The sequence below is a fragment of the Lathamus discolor genome, chromosome 5 (genome assembly GCF_037157495.1).
Source record: "Lathamus discolor isolate bLatDis1 chromosome 5, bLatDis1.hap1, whole genome shotgun sequence".
NCBI lineage: Eukaryota > Metazoa > Chordata > Aves > Psittaciformes > Psittacidae > Lathamus > Lathamus discolor.
This window is the reverse complement of record NC_088888.1, coordinates 105966624-105984795: the sequence shown is the minus strand read 5'-3', so window position 1 is coordinate 105984795 and position 18172 is coordinate 105966624. Positions and strand designations below refer to the sequence as shown.

General features: G+C 42.3%; 1 protein-coding gene across 3 annotated transcripts in view; it reads right to left on the bottom strand.

Moving 5' to 3' along the window:
• Positions 1-18172, bottom strand: part of ADGRF5 (adhesion G protein-coupled receptor F5) — a 63851-nt gene that overhangs the window by 19428 nt on the left and 26251 nt on the right. For 2 of the 3 annotated variants that reach the window (XM_065681781.1, XM_065681779.1), the window contains exons 2-10: positions 13059-13185; positions 11582-11712; positions 9309-9369; positions 8771-8941; positions 7380-7559; positions 3945-4072; positions 3418-3476; positions 2600-2742; positions 1585-1797 (exon numbers count right to left, since the gene is read on the bottom strand). In XM_065681781.1, the coding sequence (XP_065537853.1) occupies positions 1585-1797; positions 2600-2742; positions 3418-3476; positions 3945-4072; positions 7380-7559; positions 8771-8941; positions 9309-9369; positions 11582-11686 (1060 nt within the window). In that variant the 5' untranslated portion in view covers positions 11687-11712; positions 13059-13185. Of the gene's footprint in view, positions 1-1584; positions 1798-2599; positions 2743-3417; positions 3477-3944; positions 4073-7379; positions 7560-8770; positions 8942-9308; positions 9370-11581; positions 11713-13058; positions 13186-13446; positions 13532-18172 lie in introns of all 3 variants that reach the window. The other variant, XM_065681780.1, reaches the window with a different exon arrangement.

Here is an 18172-nt window from a genome sequence, read left to right as displayed (position 1 = left end):
CTACACATGGAATCAGGAGGTGGGAGCTATTTCTATCCCTGGTTTTCACGTCTCTCTGCACTGCAGTGGCTCTCCTACTTGCTAATTAAAATGTACCCTCAAGTCATCTGCATTATGCTTTCTGCAGACTCCTGGTGCCGAATGTATTCAGGTTAGGCAGCTTCCGTGTTGATGGGTACTTGAGAAGAGACCAGCAGTCTGGGAGTGAAATACTTAAAATCTGGCTGAGTTGGTGTTTTGGGGATCTGTGTATTGCCTATAGTCCACATGGCAGCAATATGTCATAGTAAGAATATAGACTGACTGTACAAAAGCTTCCTACACAGAATGGGTGAGAGATAGGTGTCCAGGGTGGAGTCCAGAAGAGCTGGCACCCTGGGTGTAAGTACATATGCTGCTCAGAAGGTATTGCCAAAGAGCATGAAGTATTTATGAGCCACATTCTCAGGCACTTTTCCTCTGGATGCAGCCAGGCTTCCTTTTGAAATTGGTAATCACAGCTCCCAACTCCCTTCATACTTTAGGTATGTGGGTTCCCTTTCCCCATTGGGATAGGCAAGTGAGTAGGCCACTTACACTGGAGTAGAGACACCATGGTTCAGGGCGTCCTTAGCCCAAAGAAGTGTGGACCCATGGCTCCCACTTTGTGGATGTGTGCCCAAATACCTGGTTACAGATTCCCTTTTTTGAAGTTGAATGTAAAATTTATGGTCCAAAGAACTGAGTGGGAGCTTGAGTCAAAGCTCTGATAACACATGATAATTCCCCTGACAACTCCTCTCAGCAAAACACCACAATTTAACAGGTTTTGATTTTCAAAAAGCCCTACACATGAACATGCAAAACTGTAACTGTGAGCTCTGATTGGTTAGGTGATGCTTGCAAAGGGGACAAGGGCCATCGAGGACAAATTCAACCACAGTCTCAAATTAGCACCCCAAAAGAGTGAGAAAGCCCCACAGCCGTGTAGTCACTGCTGTCTCCTGTGATACAGCAGTGAAGCCTGGCACTGAGAACACCCAAGCCTGTATAATCATTTCAGTCATTTCACATCTTTCTGGCAATGTCAGTCCAGTCACTACATAGTTCATTAAAGGTGAAAAAACTATGAGGGACAGTGGAGACCTCATAGCAGCCTTCCAGTATCTAAAGGGGGCCTGCAGGGATGCTGGAGAGGGACTCTTCATCAGGGACTGTAGTGATAGGACAAGGGGTAATGGGTTAAAACTTAAACAGGGGAAGTTTAGATTGGATATAAGGAAGAAGTTCCTTACTGTAAGGGTGGTGAGGCACTGGAATGAGTTGCCCAAGGAAGTTGTGAATGCTCCATCCCTGGTGGTGTTGAAGGCCGGGTTAGACAGAGCCCTGGGTGACATGGCTTAGTGTGTAGTGTTCCTGCCCATGGCAGGGGGTTGGAACTAAATGATCTTGAGGTCCTTTCCAACCCAAACTGTTCTATGATTCTATGATTCTACCTTCCACAATTGCCCTAGGAAAATGCAGTCACTGCATTCCTCTTTGCTTTTTATAGAACTAATCACACTGGAAATTTACATCTGCTGTTTTAACAATAGAAAGTCATACCAGAATCCTTCATCGTAACGCTGGCAATTTTAAGAGTCGACCTCGAGGTTTTTGTTGTAACTTTTTTCTCCATTGAATACCGCATGGAGGTTGAGATGATCTGATCAAAGTGATACCAGGTCACATTCTTGGATGTTGAATTTATCTCACAAATCAGTGTTAGTGTATCCCCTTCAAAAATGTCTATAGGACTCACAGTGAAGTTTGTCTGATCTAGGAAGACAAAGAGCAACATTCTGCATTATTGTCATTTCAGCTCACATTTTCTATCTTTCATATGTCTTTCATCTTGCGGGAATCCTAGGTGCTTCACAGCTAATACACACTCAACATCAGCTGCAGAGCACTACTCCTGATAGAAGGTATGCAATTTTTCCTCATCATATTCTTCTACTATCTTTGTCAGCCAAAGATCCCAGACGGTTTTACACAGAGGGCCAGAAATATTATCCCCACCACTATTATCTAAGCAGGTAATTTGAGAAAAGAAGCAATCAGGTTGAAGTAATCCTCTGAGACCAACAGACCAGTGCTCAGTGCACTGAGAATACAGCACCTCTGGGCACTTGATCAAGAAACCGATTTGTAACACACTGTCCAGGAGCAGCACGAAAACGTTTCAAGGAAGGCAGGGGGAACCTGTTGTCATGTCAACTGCAAGAGCTTTTGCTTTTGTTTGAAGATGTGGGAAGTGCTGGCAGCCTGATATGCTAAGAATTGTCTCAGTTCTGGAGGTGAACTTGAGAGTATTCAAGCTCTCTCCCATGGATGGACTGAGTAAAAGTTCAGTGGAGTATCTAGAAGGATTTGGTTTTCTGTGCAAGGTATTGCATGCATGGTCATCTCATGTAAGTCCTAAGCTTTGGTGGTAGAGGATGAAATGGAATAGCCAGAGAAATAAATGATTTTTAAAGGTCCAGTAACAAATAATCAAGAGTATAAGGCAGCTACATGGTTCAGGCTAGAAATACCAAAGTAAAGGTTGAAGGAAAATACTGAGAGAACTTAAACTTACTAGTTATTTCTGCTGTGTATGTAGCTGGGTTTAGCTGGTATGATGAATCTAGAAACTGTGGTGTAACTTTGTTGGCATTTGCTAGCTGTTCAAAGCTTACTGCTCCTGCTTTTACTTCGTAGTTCGCAAAAACACTTCCAGGCCTGAAGAGATACAAGAACGAGAGAAGCACCAGAATTAAATATCCTTGCATATTACTGGTTTTCTATACTGTGTTGGCCCATCTTGTGTGGCTAGGAAGGCTTCACAGGGCTCTCCTTTGAAGGCTCCTGATGTGAATCAAAAGTTGTTCTGGGATACATGAAGGTTATGCTACAGCTCTTCCCAAAGTAAGAACCCCTCTATGTGAGATCTCCTTTGCCTGCTGTTAATCTCTATTAAACTTCTCTTAGATACCTAAAATACAGCTACATTTACATATACGTGGACATAAATAATATCTCTGTGACTCAGATCCAATGTTATATCCAGAGTCAATGTACTAACTCATCTTCCTGATGACCTAGCAAACGATACAAAGGTTTACTCACATCTATTTCCCCTTTTGGGTGGGATTCAGGCTTTCCCACAGAAAGCTTTGATCCAGATGGAGAACAGTTATGTTTCTTGGAATTTTGCACATTAGTGAGTTTTACCTACAATCCTATTTCCATGCTAATAGTTGGCATTTCCTTTGCAACTGTTATACTGTTACTCAGCACGTATATACTGAGTGTGGATTCTAGCCAGAGTGAATGTAGTCTTTGCTGACTGGTGTCTCATTGAGATTGGACAGAAGGATTTGTGTCTTTCATGAAAAAATGTAATTGTTTACTTACCTGAAACCAGTCACTGTTGCCGATACAAAGCCTGGTAAACATCTGTAGCTAGCATTAAACTGTAAAAAAAGACATATCACATGACGTAAGTCCTCTGTACATTGCTCTAGTCCTCTGGACATTAAAATGGGAAAAACTCTCCTCTGCACACTGATGTAAGGGCATGTAGCATATCTGATATAACAGGCCTGGTGTTTTCTGCACTTTCATAGGATAAGTTTGTGTTGATGGTTTCATTCTATGTGTGCTCATGTAGATTTAAGCTGGGACCCATTATGTGATTTATTCTTTTCATGTTTTTGATGCAAAACATTCCTAAATACTTTTCTATTTACAAACATATTAAAATTAATGGGAATATTGTCATTGCCTTTCAACAGAGGTCAGCCTTAGCCCACTTTGTAGCTACCACCGCTGCATACTTGGCAGCTACCCACAGACACAGTGACAGTACACCCAATTTAACAGACACCATAAGTGTCTTAGAGGGCTTTCTTCCTTCAGAGATAGAAAACTGAAGTCATTACCGCTTTCTCAAGGTCAGCTTTATATTGTTTGTATAGTTCGGAAGAAGAATCCCTGAGATCATCCCGAAAGTCTGAGTCAAGTCTGACTGACATATTCATTACAATGGGCTCTCCCATACCACATGAATCTGTAACGAAAAACATTCAAATTAGCGTAAAAAAAACAATCAAAATCAGTGCTTACAAAGTGATTTCTTAGCTTATTCTTCTAATTTAATCATAGAATTATAATATCATATAACGGGCTGGGTTGGAAGGGATTTTTAAAGATTATCCAGTCAAACCCTCTAGCCATGGTCAGGGACATCCATCCTGAACCTGAATACTTCCAATTACGGAGCAACCACAACTTGTCCGGGCAACCTGTTCCTGTGTCTCACTGTCATTATTGTAAAAAATTTCTTCTTCATGTTCAATGTAAACTTACCCTCTTTCAGTTTAAAAACACTGCCCCTTCTCCTGTCATTACAGGCCCTGGTAAAAACTCTTTCTGTCTTTCTTATACAGGATCATAGAATCATAGAATAGTTAGGGTTGGAAAGGACCTTAAGATTCCAACCCACCTGCCGTGGGCAGGGACACCTCACACTAAACGATGTCACCCAAGGCTCTGTCCAACCTGGCCTTGAACACCGTCAGGGATGGAGCATTCACAACTTCCTTGGGCAACTCATTCCAGTGCCTCACCACCCTTACTGTAAAGAACTTCTTCCTTATATCCAATCTAAACTTCCCCTGTTTAAGTTTTAACCCATTACCCCTTGTCCTGTCATTACAGTCCCTGATGAAGAGTCCCTCCCCAGCATCCCTATAGGCCCCCTTCAGATACTGGAAGGCTGCTATGAGGTCTCCACGCAGCCTTCTCTTCTCCAGGCTCAACAGCCCCAGCTTTCTCAGCCTGTCTTCATATGGGAGGTGCTCCAGTCCCCTGATCATCCTCGTGGCCCTCCTCTGGACTTGTTCCAACAGTTCCATGTGCTTTTCATGTTCAGGACACCAGAACTGCACACAATACTCCACGTTAGGTCTCACAAGAGCAGAGCTTCGACCTGCTGGTCATGCTTCTTTTGATGCAGCCCAGGTTATGGTTGGCTTTCTGGGCTGTGAGCGCACACTGAAACCAGCTCATGTTCATTTTCTCATCGACCAGCACCCCCAAGTTCTTCTCTGCAGGGCCGCTCTGAATCTCTTCTTTGCCCAGTCTGTAGCTGTGCCTGGGATTGCTCCGACCCAGGTGTAGGACCTTGGTTAAACTTCACAAGATTGGCATTAGCCCACCCCACAAGCGTGTCAAGGTCCCTCTGGATGGCATCCCTTCCCTCCAGCATACCAACTGAACCACACAGATGGTGTCATCGGCAAACTTGCTGAGGGCGCACTCAATCCCACTGTCCATGTCACCAACAAAGATGTTGAACAAGACTGGGCCCAACACCGAGCCCTGAAGGACACCACTCGTTACTGTTTTCCCCCTCTACATATTGAAAAGCCACAATAAGGTCTCCCCGGAGTCTTCTCTTCTCCAGGCTGAACAAGCCTGACTCTCTCAGCCTGTCTCCATAGCAGAGGTGCTCCAGCCCTCTGGGTATCTTTGTAGCCTCCTCTGGACTTGTTCCAACAGGCCCACATCTCTCTTGCATTGGGGATCTGAGCTGGATGCAGGACTGCAGGTGGGGTCTCACAAAATCAGAGTAGAGGGGCAGGATCACCTCCTTCTACCTGCTGGTCACGTCTTTTCTGATGCAGCCCAGGATATGGTTGGTTTTCTGGGCTGAATGCACACTGCAGGCTTACACCCAGTTTTCATCCACCACTATCTCAGCATGGCTGTTCTCAATCCCTGCAGTCCCCAGCCTGTATTTATACTGGGGATTGCCCTGACCCATGTGCAGGACCTTGCTCTTGGCCTCGTTGAACTTCATGAGGTTTGTACAGGCCCACTTCTCAAGTGGTCGAGGTCCCTCTGGATGACACCCCTTCCCTCTTGTGAATGAAGTACATCACTCAGCTTGGTGTCATCTGCAGACTTGATGAGGGTATACTCAATTCAACTGCCTATGTTGTTGATGAATATAATAGCACAGATCTTTGAGGGCATCACTTGTAACTGGCTTCAATTTGGACATTGAACCACTGACTGTAACTCTGGACATGGCCATTTGACCAGTTTCTTGTCCATCTAGCATTTCATCTGTCAAACTCCTATCTCTCCAATTTAGCAGCAAGAATGTTTTAGGGGATCATACCAAAGACCTTATAGAAGTATAGATAGATTACATCTGTAGCTCTTCCCTTGTCCAGTGATACAGTTAGTCCACCCCATAAGACCACTAGATTAGTCAGGTACAATTCACCCTTGGTAAAGCTATCTTAATCCTAAATCAAAATCTTACAACTTGCCAAGATTCATTTGAATAATAGGAAGGTTGGGATTCTCCTAATATTTTATATCTAATTTAGATGCCTGGCATCTGCTAAAAATCTATGCAAAACTGTGGACACCTTCAAAAGGTGATAAACATCTTTCCTACAGTGGTTGAATTACTACATTGCTCTAGCTATAGAAAGTTTGTATGAACAACTTTGATCAAATACTTATCTTTCACATACTGAAAGTTACAAAGGACGAATATCCACTTATGTTTCACTGAAATGAATGTAAAAATCCTCAGTGACTTTGGAAGGGTAATATTCTGGGTGAAAACCCATCAATGGGCACAAAATAATAAAAATGCTTAAAGAGATACTGGAATTTTCTAAGTTGGGCCCACTTAAGGACATGTCCATACCATCCAGTGGAAGAGCATTGTACCATGGGCCCTGGACTTCCAAGAGGTATGTGACTTCCATATGAAAGAGATAGTAGGTGTAGTTCTGGAAGTAGTACAGCAGTGCTGATAATGGGCTGCCCTGTGATAAAAACATTGCCTCCAGGCAGAGTTGATTAGAACGGGCATGCTGACAGCACTGGATTGCTTCCAGCTCTCGGGCTGCCTCCGGATGACTCTACACGCTGCTCATCACAAATCAGAGGAAGAGCCTCATGGGTGTTTGTCTTGGATTGCAGAGACAAGAAGCAGAGTTCCATCACAGCGCTGCCAAGCCTAAGTGCCTAGTCATCAGTCAGGTTCCTAAAAGCCCATGGGCATCTTGTCACAAGAGCCATGAAATAAAGCCGGACAAAAGATTTGTGCTGGATTTTTGCTCCTTCTCTTCTCTTGAGCACTGTGGCACACATTGATCACATTTGTAAGTTCCTTTGTTGAAAACATGATGAGATGAAACTTCCTTTACTTAGCAGAAGCTGGAAGTCCTGAAGAAGCAAGAGAGTGATTCCAGGAGCTGGGGCTCCAGTATGGCACTAAATATCTGCAAGTACTTGGGTCAAGGTGGACCCACATCAGAATGATGAAGTTCAGCACTCTTTCTCCTTACCTTTAGTCTGTGGCTCACAGTAAGGCCCGGAGAAAGGCATTTCCTTCATGTAGCCACAGGGCAGATCAGGTGCTAGGCTGACAGAAGGGCAGGTTATCAAGTCACCACACACCGCACTTGGCCAGGCATATCCATCTTCACAGGAACAACAGCTGCTGTTCTCACCACTGGGCAGACAGACTAGTATCAGACAGAAACACTATGAGAATGGTAAACATGGCATTTTGTATTGTACGATATATATTCACCCTGTGTACCTTTATGCCAGTGATCTGAACTAAATGTTGCCCTTCTTGTGAGTTCACTTGAATGATGCAAACATGATGATCTGACACCTTGCAAACCTTACTATACTAATGACAAATAATTAACCAGAAATGGGGACTAGACTGGTACGGTGATAAGTCTGATTAATCACTTTTAAGTAATTGAATGCAGATGTGAACCCTGATCATAAAAATTTACCTGGTGTGTTGGCCAGGGTCCTATGATAGTTCTCAGATTGGGTGTTTCTATATTGACTAAACTGGAAGCAAACGTCTAGGGTTTTAAAGATTTTAAGAACATATAATGGTCATTACATGGTGACTAGTGAGGTGCTGTCTAAATACTGTCTCCTGACACATGCTGCATGAGAGAAGGTAACATTACCACAAAGTCCTTTAAAGACATACATTCTCTCTAATAAAAGAAATAAAAAATAAAAACATAACCCCCAAACCACTTCACTCTCAGTTTTTCTGTTCTTAATGTACCATTGATAAAATAAGGTATTAAAGTAATTTTCACACATTGCATGTGACCCTGAAGACCTCTAGAAGATCCATTTGCATGTTGTTTTGAGAAGCGATGAACACTTCCTTTCACTGCTTTATGGGTCAGCTCATGTAATAAAACCTGGTATCTTGTCAAGTAAGAACATGGTTAGAGAGTTATACCAGGGAAAGACTGCACTTCATGCAGCCTATCTTGGTCAGGGTCAGAGTACAGCCTCTTACAGCAATTTACGTTTCAAATGCAAGTGGAGGGAAGTAAACAGTCTGATAACCACAGTCACAGCTTCCTGACACTTGAAAGTAACTCAGACTGCCTGTTAGTCAAACTGGAGCAAAATCCTTTGGCTCAGGCTTCCTCTGGCTTTGTCCTTTCCTTAGGAAAAGAAAATCATTCAGGGCTATTCGTAATGCCAACGTTATATAAAGGGAAGTGGAGAGATGCAGATAACAAAACATGCTGTTGTGAGCTTCAGTCTTCATGGATCTTCCAGAGACAGTTCAGTTTTGCTGATTCCTAAGCGTGACAGATGGTAAAACTGGGAGAGATCAACTGTTGGCAAAAAAAGCATACTATATAAAAGTAAAGCAGAATATAAAAGTAAATAACCAACCCACCTGTGGTAATGTTGATGTTTGAAACTGTCATTTCTACATTTGAAATATTTGTTGAAACTGGAAGATTAAGATTTTTGAAATAGTCTTTGACTGGCTCCAGGAAAGATGAATCCATAAGGCTTACTTCAATGTCAACAGTGTACTCCAGAGGGGGAAGGTCAAAAATAAGCACTGAAAGAGAAGAGAAATAGCATGAGACTAAGCTATGCATGAGGGAAAATCAGAAATTCATAGCTTCCATTTCGGCATTTGGGGTCTTTGTTGCTTAGTGTGGCATTTTGCTTAGGAAATCTTGTTTCCTACTCAGCAGATATTCCGCACATGTTTTAACTGCTGCTTGTCTGACAAAAGACATTTCTTTGGTCTTTGGACAATAGGAAGCTGATACAAATGGCACAATACATACAGAGAAAAGCTGTCCCATCCTTTCTCTCCTTTGACTCAGTAAGTCAAAGTACCTTAAGAGGTGCTAGCCCCGACAGTGATTTCACCCTTGGCTTACTAGAATCATGCTGTTACCACATGTTTGTGTACGTACTGTTTCGCTTCTGCCTTTGCATCTCTGATTGGAAGTTTTCCTCTACTAGCTCACTGTCAATCTGTGGGGGAAAAAAAGAGAGTGAAGCTCTGTGAAAAAAACAAAGTGAAGCTTTAGCTGCTGTTGTTGGCAAAGAATTGATGGAGAATGTACGTAGATAGGGTTTCTTCCCTCCACCAATCTTAGCCCCTCTTAGGCTTTCCTCTTTAAACAGAATATATATATCTTCCATGTAGGAAAGCAAGGCACCACCTGAGGGATGTACTGAGGGTGTAGGTGCCTCCTTGCATATTTCTGCAAGGCAGTTGCCTCAACTTAGCAGGAATTCATCAGCTAAGGAGCTGATTCTGTGCTTTTAGGCCATGGCTAGCCTTGCAAACTTCTTGGGAAACCTAGCCACTCAGCCTCTGGATCCAGAACATGGACTCATGCCACCCTCTGCCTTCCTCTTTGCTCTGAGCTTCCAGCTCTGCAGCAGCAAAGCCAACATGAGTAGGAGTAGAAAAGGGTTTGAAATGTCTTGGCTCCAGCTCAGGTGTCAGGTCAGCTATTCTGTGGGCACAAGGTTCACTAGGGCAATGGTGGCACAATTTCAGTGTGACTGGGTTCACGCAGGCTACAGCCAAGTGAGATGCAGGCCATCTTAATTTTTTAATCATGCCCTAAAAATACACGGGCACCACAGTTAGCAAGAAAGGCTGAAGAACAAGCAAAGACACAGGCAGGAAATTCACAGCTTTGCCAGTTTTTTTGATTCCTACTGAAATCTTTATTTACAGAAAGGGTGAATAGCTTGGCAACTCTTATGTAATCTCTTTACATAAAGGAACCATCTGGTGTGTGATTAGAACTGGGCTTCATATTGCAGCTGTGCTGGCAGTGAAGATCCCAAAGTGCTCTGGCAGTTTTGCACTGTTGAGGTACCGCTGTTCACCTCAGAGGTTAGCTAAAAGAGTTACAGAAAGCCCACTGTGATTCTTCCTCCAGGTTTGGACCAAGTGGTTTTCCTTTTCAATTATTCTCCCAAAGAAATGCAGGGTATCGCTACATTGCTAAATACTTCACGTATTTCACAGCATTCAATGATGACTCATTTGCAGGTTGAAATAGGCATCAATGATGTTGAAAAACAAGGTGTTACTCTTAATAAAAATGCCTAAGTGCCGAAATGGAGAGAGTTTGGAAAAACAGAGCAAACGAGATACTTGGTCATTATTATACATCTGCCAAAGAGCAGATCAGGCTGCTGGCATCAGCTGTATCTTGGCTTGCCAAGAAAAACGATTGGTGGCAGGAACAGCTTAAGGAGTTCCCACCCTCCTCTTCAAGTTTGCATGCCTTTTTTCAACCTGCTAAAAAAATTACATTGTGCTCTGGTCAGTCCATCAGAACTAAGGTCCCTGTGGTGCTAGGGGCTGAATATAGATGTTGGGAGTCCGTTTTGGCTTGACAGAATTCATAATGTAGAAGATGAAAGAAGCGTTTTCTGGACCAATAATAATTGTGATAGACCAAGAGTTGGTAGATTTGTACATTAGTTTTCCTTACCAAACTACATTAACTTCCACTTGGTCATACCATTTTTTTCTCTGTCCCTTTTTTCCTTTCCAGTTAGGGACTATTCATGCAGAAACTGTCTGGTAATAAAACCATATACAGGACAAAGCACAAAATGGTTTTTCCATAGTTCACACTATTGATGAAGCAAAAACAGTATGGGAAGATTATTGAAACAGTGGGAAACTGAAGTGAGGTCTGACTGCAAGCACAATGCCTAAACACAGGTCTCTCAGGAGTGGCATTTTGATCATCTACTTGTCCTATTGTCAAGACAGTGGTAAAACTCCTGTCACCTGTGTGTAAGCACCTCCGAGCCTGAGTTAGTTTTGTTGGCACGCTACTTCTAGGCAAGATTTATTTGATTTCTCTCTCTCACAGGACAGGTAAATTCCACCCAGGAGCAGTGCTCATGTAACTGTTTAGCTCCAGGGACAGCAATCTAAATCCCTTGTGGACTAACACAAGTGAGAAACCAGTTTTGCTCAATCTCTTCTGGAGAGGGGTAAAACTGGGAAGCAAGGAGACCCCAGTTCCTGGATTTCTCCATCTCTTTTACACACTGGGTAAAAGTTTCCCCACCTGGTTTCAGTTTCCCCATATGATCATATACTGACTTTCTCTAAGGTTTTGTGGATAAAAAGGAGAGCTATTGTAGCTGGGTGCTACAACTAGAGACCAAATGAAAACCAATGGAGCTGGGAAAGGATACTCACTACATATCGGATGAATGGTTCAAAGTTTGAGTCTTGTGATGTCTGGCAACATGCTGTGACCAGCAGAAACAGGCAGTGGAGACCTTCAGTAATCAGGGATGGCATTTTGCCCAGTGACTTTGCTGTACAGCCTGAAAAGAAAATGAAGCAAAAGCACCAGGGGATTTTCAGCTGACTCACACAGTAGGAAACACCAAACACTCTACAAAACCAGTGTGTTCAGACTTTTTCGGCACCCTCTGTTTGATTGCTCCATCCAGGAAGTGCATGGAACAAGCTCTGCCACTGTCACCAGACTGTTTCCCTCATATGTCATTGTTTTTTACGTCAGTTGTACCTACTCAAAAAGGAGGGAGAAAGAAATCACCTGGAGAAGGCAGAGTCACAAATAGATCCCTAACCAGGACAAATGAGGTGCTAAAAATTCTTGTGCCATGAGAAAAGTTGACTTCAGCTCTTCAGATATTTCTCACAGTGATACTTGGCAAATGCACAGCCAGAACATGAGGAAATAGTTAGGAATGTTGTTGTGAGGGCCTGTCCTGTTGCAGCAGGGAGAACTTCGCTACCAGTCATGTCCCAGTCTGGAGAGGGCTGTAGTAATATCATGGACTCAGCTAGAGATTTCTGTGTGTTTGTTACCCCTTGGCTAACAAGAGAAACAACGAAAAGTGTTATCTTCTTGAAAAAATCCTTGTAACTCTGAATTTTTAGCATATATCTCCACTAACTGCACTGAAGTTTACAAATAAATAACCTAAAACACAATATTGACACACTGGAACAACAAGGCGAGAAATCAAAAAAATCAGAAAACCAAAACCCAGAAACCCCCAACCTTTTCCAGCTCATTCATACCTAAGCTAATTTACTTGTGCAATAGATTGGATGATGAAATAGAAAGGGAGAGGCAAAATGTGCATGAACCCTTATTACAGGTCTTGATGCATTTCTGCAACCAGATGAAACAGAAAGGAGCTGAAGAATACATAAACATACATATTTTCCTATGAATATACACTTTCTGATTATTCCTAAAACCAGAGGCAAAACATGCCTCTAGCACACTTTCCTAGCTCCAGAATGAGCAGCTAGCAGAGAGGTACATGAAAAGGAAGAAACCAAGTAGATTATGAGAATCATTTTTATAAAGGAAAGTACTGAGAAAAGACTTCAGAATAGCACTGAACAGTACCTGAGTGGATAACATCAGCTTCATTAAAATAATGAGCTTTTGTACAGTTATGATCTTTCTGCATTGAAAAATCTGGCTGTGAAAGGCTGTGAATCACTAGGGGAAAGCAGAAATATCAGCACCTCCTGAGATGATAGTGAACATTGGCAATGACTGCTGATTGCCACCATGTTGCATATCATTGCTGGGGCTCACAAGCAGACAGGGCGCTTCATTGTGACTTTACAGATCAGAAGAGCCCGTGATGGAAAATTACAATATGAACATAATCTGAGCTCTCACCTTGTGAATGGACAGAGGACAGCAATGAGCTTATAGCCAAGCAATATGCTTGATGTCACTGACGCAGATATCCAGCAGGAACGTGGCTTTTCAAGCAATTCATCTGCAATGAGACTTCACCTGGATACTGATTAAAAGATAGGGGAAAAAAAGCAGGAGGAAATTATTTGCTTTTCCAATCAGAAAATGGGCTCTGAAGAAATGTCAGTGGAATTCTGAGATGCAATTAAAGAAGGAAAATTAATTTTAAGATATTCTAGGTTAGCAACAGAGAGGGGGAAACAAAAAAAATAAGAAAAAAAATAAAGGGAAAAAAAACCCAACCCCAAACCAACAAAAAAACCCAAACCCTATAACCCCCCTGTAGTATCTGGACATTTGAGCTCACCCAGCATGGCTGTTCTTATGCTTCTATGTGGGGATAACAAGAAAGCAAGACATCTCGCTGATTCAGATTATCTTCCCACCCCACCCTAAAATCCATTAAAAAGAAGATTGTTTCAGGAGATATGTATATATATTGCATATATATATTAATGCATTGGATGAATGGCTGTCAGAATTGGGGGTGGCGAGAGGTAGGGACAGAAGTTTTTTAACTCTCCTGAGCATGTCAGGCATTATAATTAACTTTCCTGAGCATGTATCCAGCATTCCACGAAAGACACTATGTTGCTGTTTTGAAGACATTATCCACTTGTGACAACCTCAAATTTACATGGATCTGGCTAATCCCAAGACCAAGATGGATCAAGAGGGAAACATTGTCAAGTTATAAGCTGTGACACAGATCCTTAAGATAGTGACATGACTTACTAGTAGAAACACTAACAAAAGAAAGGTTGCTGATAGTTTTGTATATGCACGTATGCTTCCAGCATATGGTACATTAGCTTAATCTGCACAAAGAGCTTGTATTTCATTAGTAATGGGTTGATGGAACAGATAACAGGAAGGAAAAAAAGCCATTAAACAAAATTTATGATGAGGTTACACAGCATCTGCTATAGTTTTGCATGTATTGCTGGCACTGTTCACAAACGCATTCATATTCAGATGTTGTGGGTCAGCATCTATTTTCAAATGCACCCTTTCTGCAACCATGTAGCTGAGACCAAACGCCCTGTTAATTGAGAACTGTGCTGCTACTCAGACTTTGATAGCTATTTAAAAGTACTCAAACCAGGATCTAGAAAGCCAGAAAACTGACAAATATCAAATTGCAAATGGGGGAAAATATCAATGTTCTTCTCAAGTAACGTGGCTGCTCCCCTTGTTCATTTAACTTTTCACTGAAAAAAAAAAGAATTGCTGTAAACTTTTCAGTGAGCAATTTCTTAAAGTATCTATCTAACTTCAGTTGGTAAAACAGAAGATATGGGGACACATCCATCATTTCTCATACAAACTGTCTTCTGGGAGGCAATAAATACCTTCCACTTATTAGGACCCAATATACTACACAAACCCAGGTTTGCTAGCAAATCACATCTCCACGGCATTCAAATGTTTAAAACATTAAAAAAAATGTTTAAAGTTAATTTTAAAGTGCAGAAGATTCCTAGAGGTAAATAGCAACTTGTCATTTTAACCCAGGACAGAGGTGATCTACATGACCTTCTCTCCACTTTTTCTGTAAGTTTCTTTTTTCCATGAATGTTGCAAAATAATTACACCCTCTTACAAATCACAATAGTAACCATCACGTATATTTTAGAAAATAAAATATTACCCCGAGATATAGTCTGTTTTACCTTCTCAGGTGATTCAAGTTGAAGACCTTCTGATTACATCCATCTTAAACATCCTTTGTTTTCTACTACAGCCCAGTCTACTCTCCCAGAGGGAAACCAAGACACAAGAACTTGTATAATTAGCTGAACATGTTATGACCAGAGATGCCACTGCAGAAAACCCACAAGGCATTTTAAGAGGAGCTATTTCCTGATACCATCCCTCAGGTGGTATTTATTACTTCCCGCTGCACTGATCTAAGTCCTTCAGGTTCTTATCTGCAGATTAGTTTATCAAGTGGACTAACTTGTTCTGCTGCTATTACTCACCTGCTTTCTTCTAACAAAAGAAGGTGTTTGAGGACTGAAAGCAGTAAAATCATGTTTTGCAGCTATGGCTAAATGTCTGTGCGTTTGATTAAATTAAAAAGAGAGGAAAACCCTCAAGTTTTCCTATACATGCTGGCAGCATGTTTGCTATGGGCTGGACCTGGAAGGCACTAGTGTCATGCGTTGATGCCTTTGGAGAAGCTGCAGGGATGCAGACCTATGACTCTGATAGCTACTCTGAAAGGTGGGGAAGAACAGGAAAATCCCAGAAACCAGGGGAAACTGATGTGTTACTGGTGTTTCTACCTTGAATAGAATCTGGAGCTGTAAAACTCACTGCGCAAGCAGGGACCATCTGTCCAAATAACCCTGGGGACCTTGTCTCTACAGTGCTTTATCACAGCTGGTTTATCAATGGAATTTCTTTCCACAGCAATGTGTGTGAGACAGCGATTCACTGAGCTTGTGTAAAGTCAGCTGGAAAGCCTGGGATTGAACTCATGTTGTATTCTGGACTCAGAAAAAAGATGTCAAAACCTCTCAGAAGCTGGATGCAACACTGCAGGTTCTTACACCATTTGCTGTTCTTATTATTTTGGACTCAGAATTTGCACAGTCAGCCTCTCAGAGAGATTTGGTTTTGAAATGGAAGGACAGAGTGAATCCCAGTGTATTTGAACTAACAGGCAGATTACTCTGAGCTAAAAAGTTTGGGAATGAATCTGGCAGTGCCTGGGGCTTCATTTATCATCTCTCTTACATGACTTTATATAGTTTTGCCCATCACAGTCCTATAGAAAAGAATCTGGACAAACTCCTAGTAAATTGTTACCTAAATCCACTCAGCAAGATGATGTTGCAAATAAGGCTTATCTAATTCTGAAGTATTTTTAATTTAAGGTAACGAAAGTGCTCTACTTGATGCTCTTGATGCTGTGGCTGGAGTGCTGTGTCTGGATGTTGCTGTATCAGAGAGCATCCAAAGGAGAGCAATGTGAATGCTAAGACATGAGCAGAATACGATCTTGTGATCAGGTTGAAGGTTGTTTGGTGTAGTCAGGACAAGACTCAGGTAAGGGCGCAATAACTTGTCTGTCGCTTGATAAAGGACTGACATAAATGTTCACAGCAACAGCTGGGTGAAGGATGATCTGGAATCATACAATCTGAAGCAAAGTTAAATATGCTGGTGATTATGGAAAATGTGTAATTGTAAAGGTTAGAAGCACTGAACAGAGCTACCCAGGGCAGCTGCAAAGTTTCCTTCACTGGACGGTTTTAAGAGCAGGCAATAAAATTGCATAAAAAGGGGCACCAGGTAGATGGTTTATTGACCTCTTCCAATTACCTCAGTTTTGTTACACTGCTTCTACTTCTGTGCAATCAGAGAGCTCAAAGAGATTCAGAGACATGCAAGACCACCAATCTTTGTACTCAGAACTCAGTTTGGACTGACTAGGGCAGTGACTGTCACCCTGTACTCAGCACTGGGGAGCATGCACCTCAAATCCTGTGTTCAGTTCTAGCCCCTCACTACATGAGAGATACTGAGGTGCTGGAGTGAGTACAGAGAAGGGCAACAAAGCTGGTGAAGGGTCTGAAGCACGAATCCTGTGAAGAGTAGCTGAGGGAACTGTGGTTGTTTAGTCTGGAGAAAAGGAGGCTCAGAGGAGACCTTATGGCTCTCTACAACTACCAGAAAGCAGGTTGCAGTGAGGTGGGGTTGGTCTCTTCTCCCAGGCAACACGCAACAGGGCAATAGGAAATGGCCTCATGTTGTGCCAGGAGATATTAGGAAAAATTTCCTCACCAAAAGGGCTGTCAAGCATTGAACAGGATGCCGAGGGAAGTGGTTGAGTCATCAACCATGGAGGCATTTAAACACATGTAGAAATAGCACTTATGGACATGGTTTAGTGGTGGACTTGGCAATGCTGGGTTAACGGTTGAACTAGATTATATTAAAGGTATTTTCCAAACTAAATGATTCTATCTTAGACAAGTTCAGGAATTCCTTTCTGGACCAGCACAACATTTCCACTGGTTTAAGCGCAGAGCAGGTGAACTGTGTCTACAGCCTTATCAAGAGTTTCCCCAAAATGATATTTCCAGAGAGGGGCTCTGGTTCGCACCGTTTTCTACATCAAGTCACATTTTCCATCCTTATTTACTAAGAATATACTTTTCCTTCTTGACCTATGACTTTAAATTCCTCTATTCCTCTGTGAGCCTCCCTGTGAATTGGTGATGACCTTTTAACATACTCAAATAGTCTACATGGAAAATTAAAATAATTAAGTCCAGCTATCTGCAGATCAGGCTTAAATCATAGCATGACCAAGCAGGGCTTCCTGCAAGGAAAAATATAGCTCTGCAAGACTCATGTTTGTAAGGCACAGTAACTGAAATAGGAACTGCTCAACCAGATAACTGAATCATAGCATTGACTAGTTTGGAAAAGACCTTTAAGATCATCAAGTCCAACCATTACTCCATCACTGCCAGGACCACCACTAAGCCATGTCAGTAAGGGCCTCATCTACATGGTATTTGAACACTTCCAGGCATGGTCATTCCACCACTTTGGTAGCTCATGTCAGGTGGCCAAGCTGCTTCTATAGACACTCTTACAGGCCTGTGGCTCGTGACACGGGTTCTCTAGCTCAGGTAGCCACTGTTCACTCAGTAGGACCTGGCTTATTCTACCTTATCCTTCTGTCTGACTTCCTGATTTCCACTCTCTCGTCTCTTACAGGCAGACACATTTGATAGCCTCTCTTAGCATGCCCAGCCATGTCTTCTTTCTAGATTCTTTGGGACAACATTTTTAATATGCCTATAGGGATGCTGGGGAGGAACTCTTCATCAGGGACTGTAGTGACAGGACAGGGGGTAACAGGTTAAAACTTAAACAGGGGAAGTTTAGATTGGATATAAGGAGGAAATTCTTTCCTGTTAGGGTGGTGAGGCACTGGAATGGGTTGCCCAGGGAGGTTGTGAGTGCTCCATCCCTGGCGGTGTTCAAGGCCAGGTTGGACAGAGCCTTGGGTG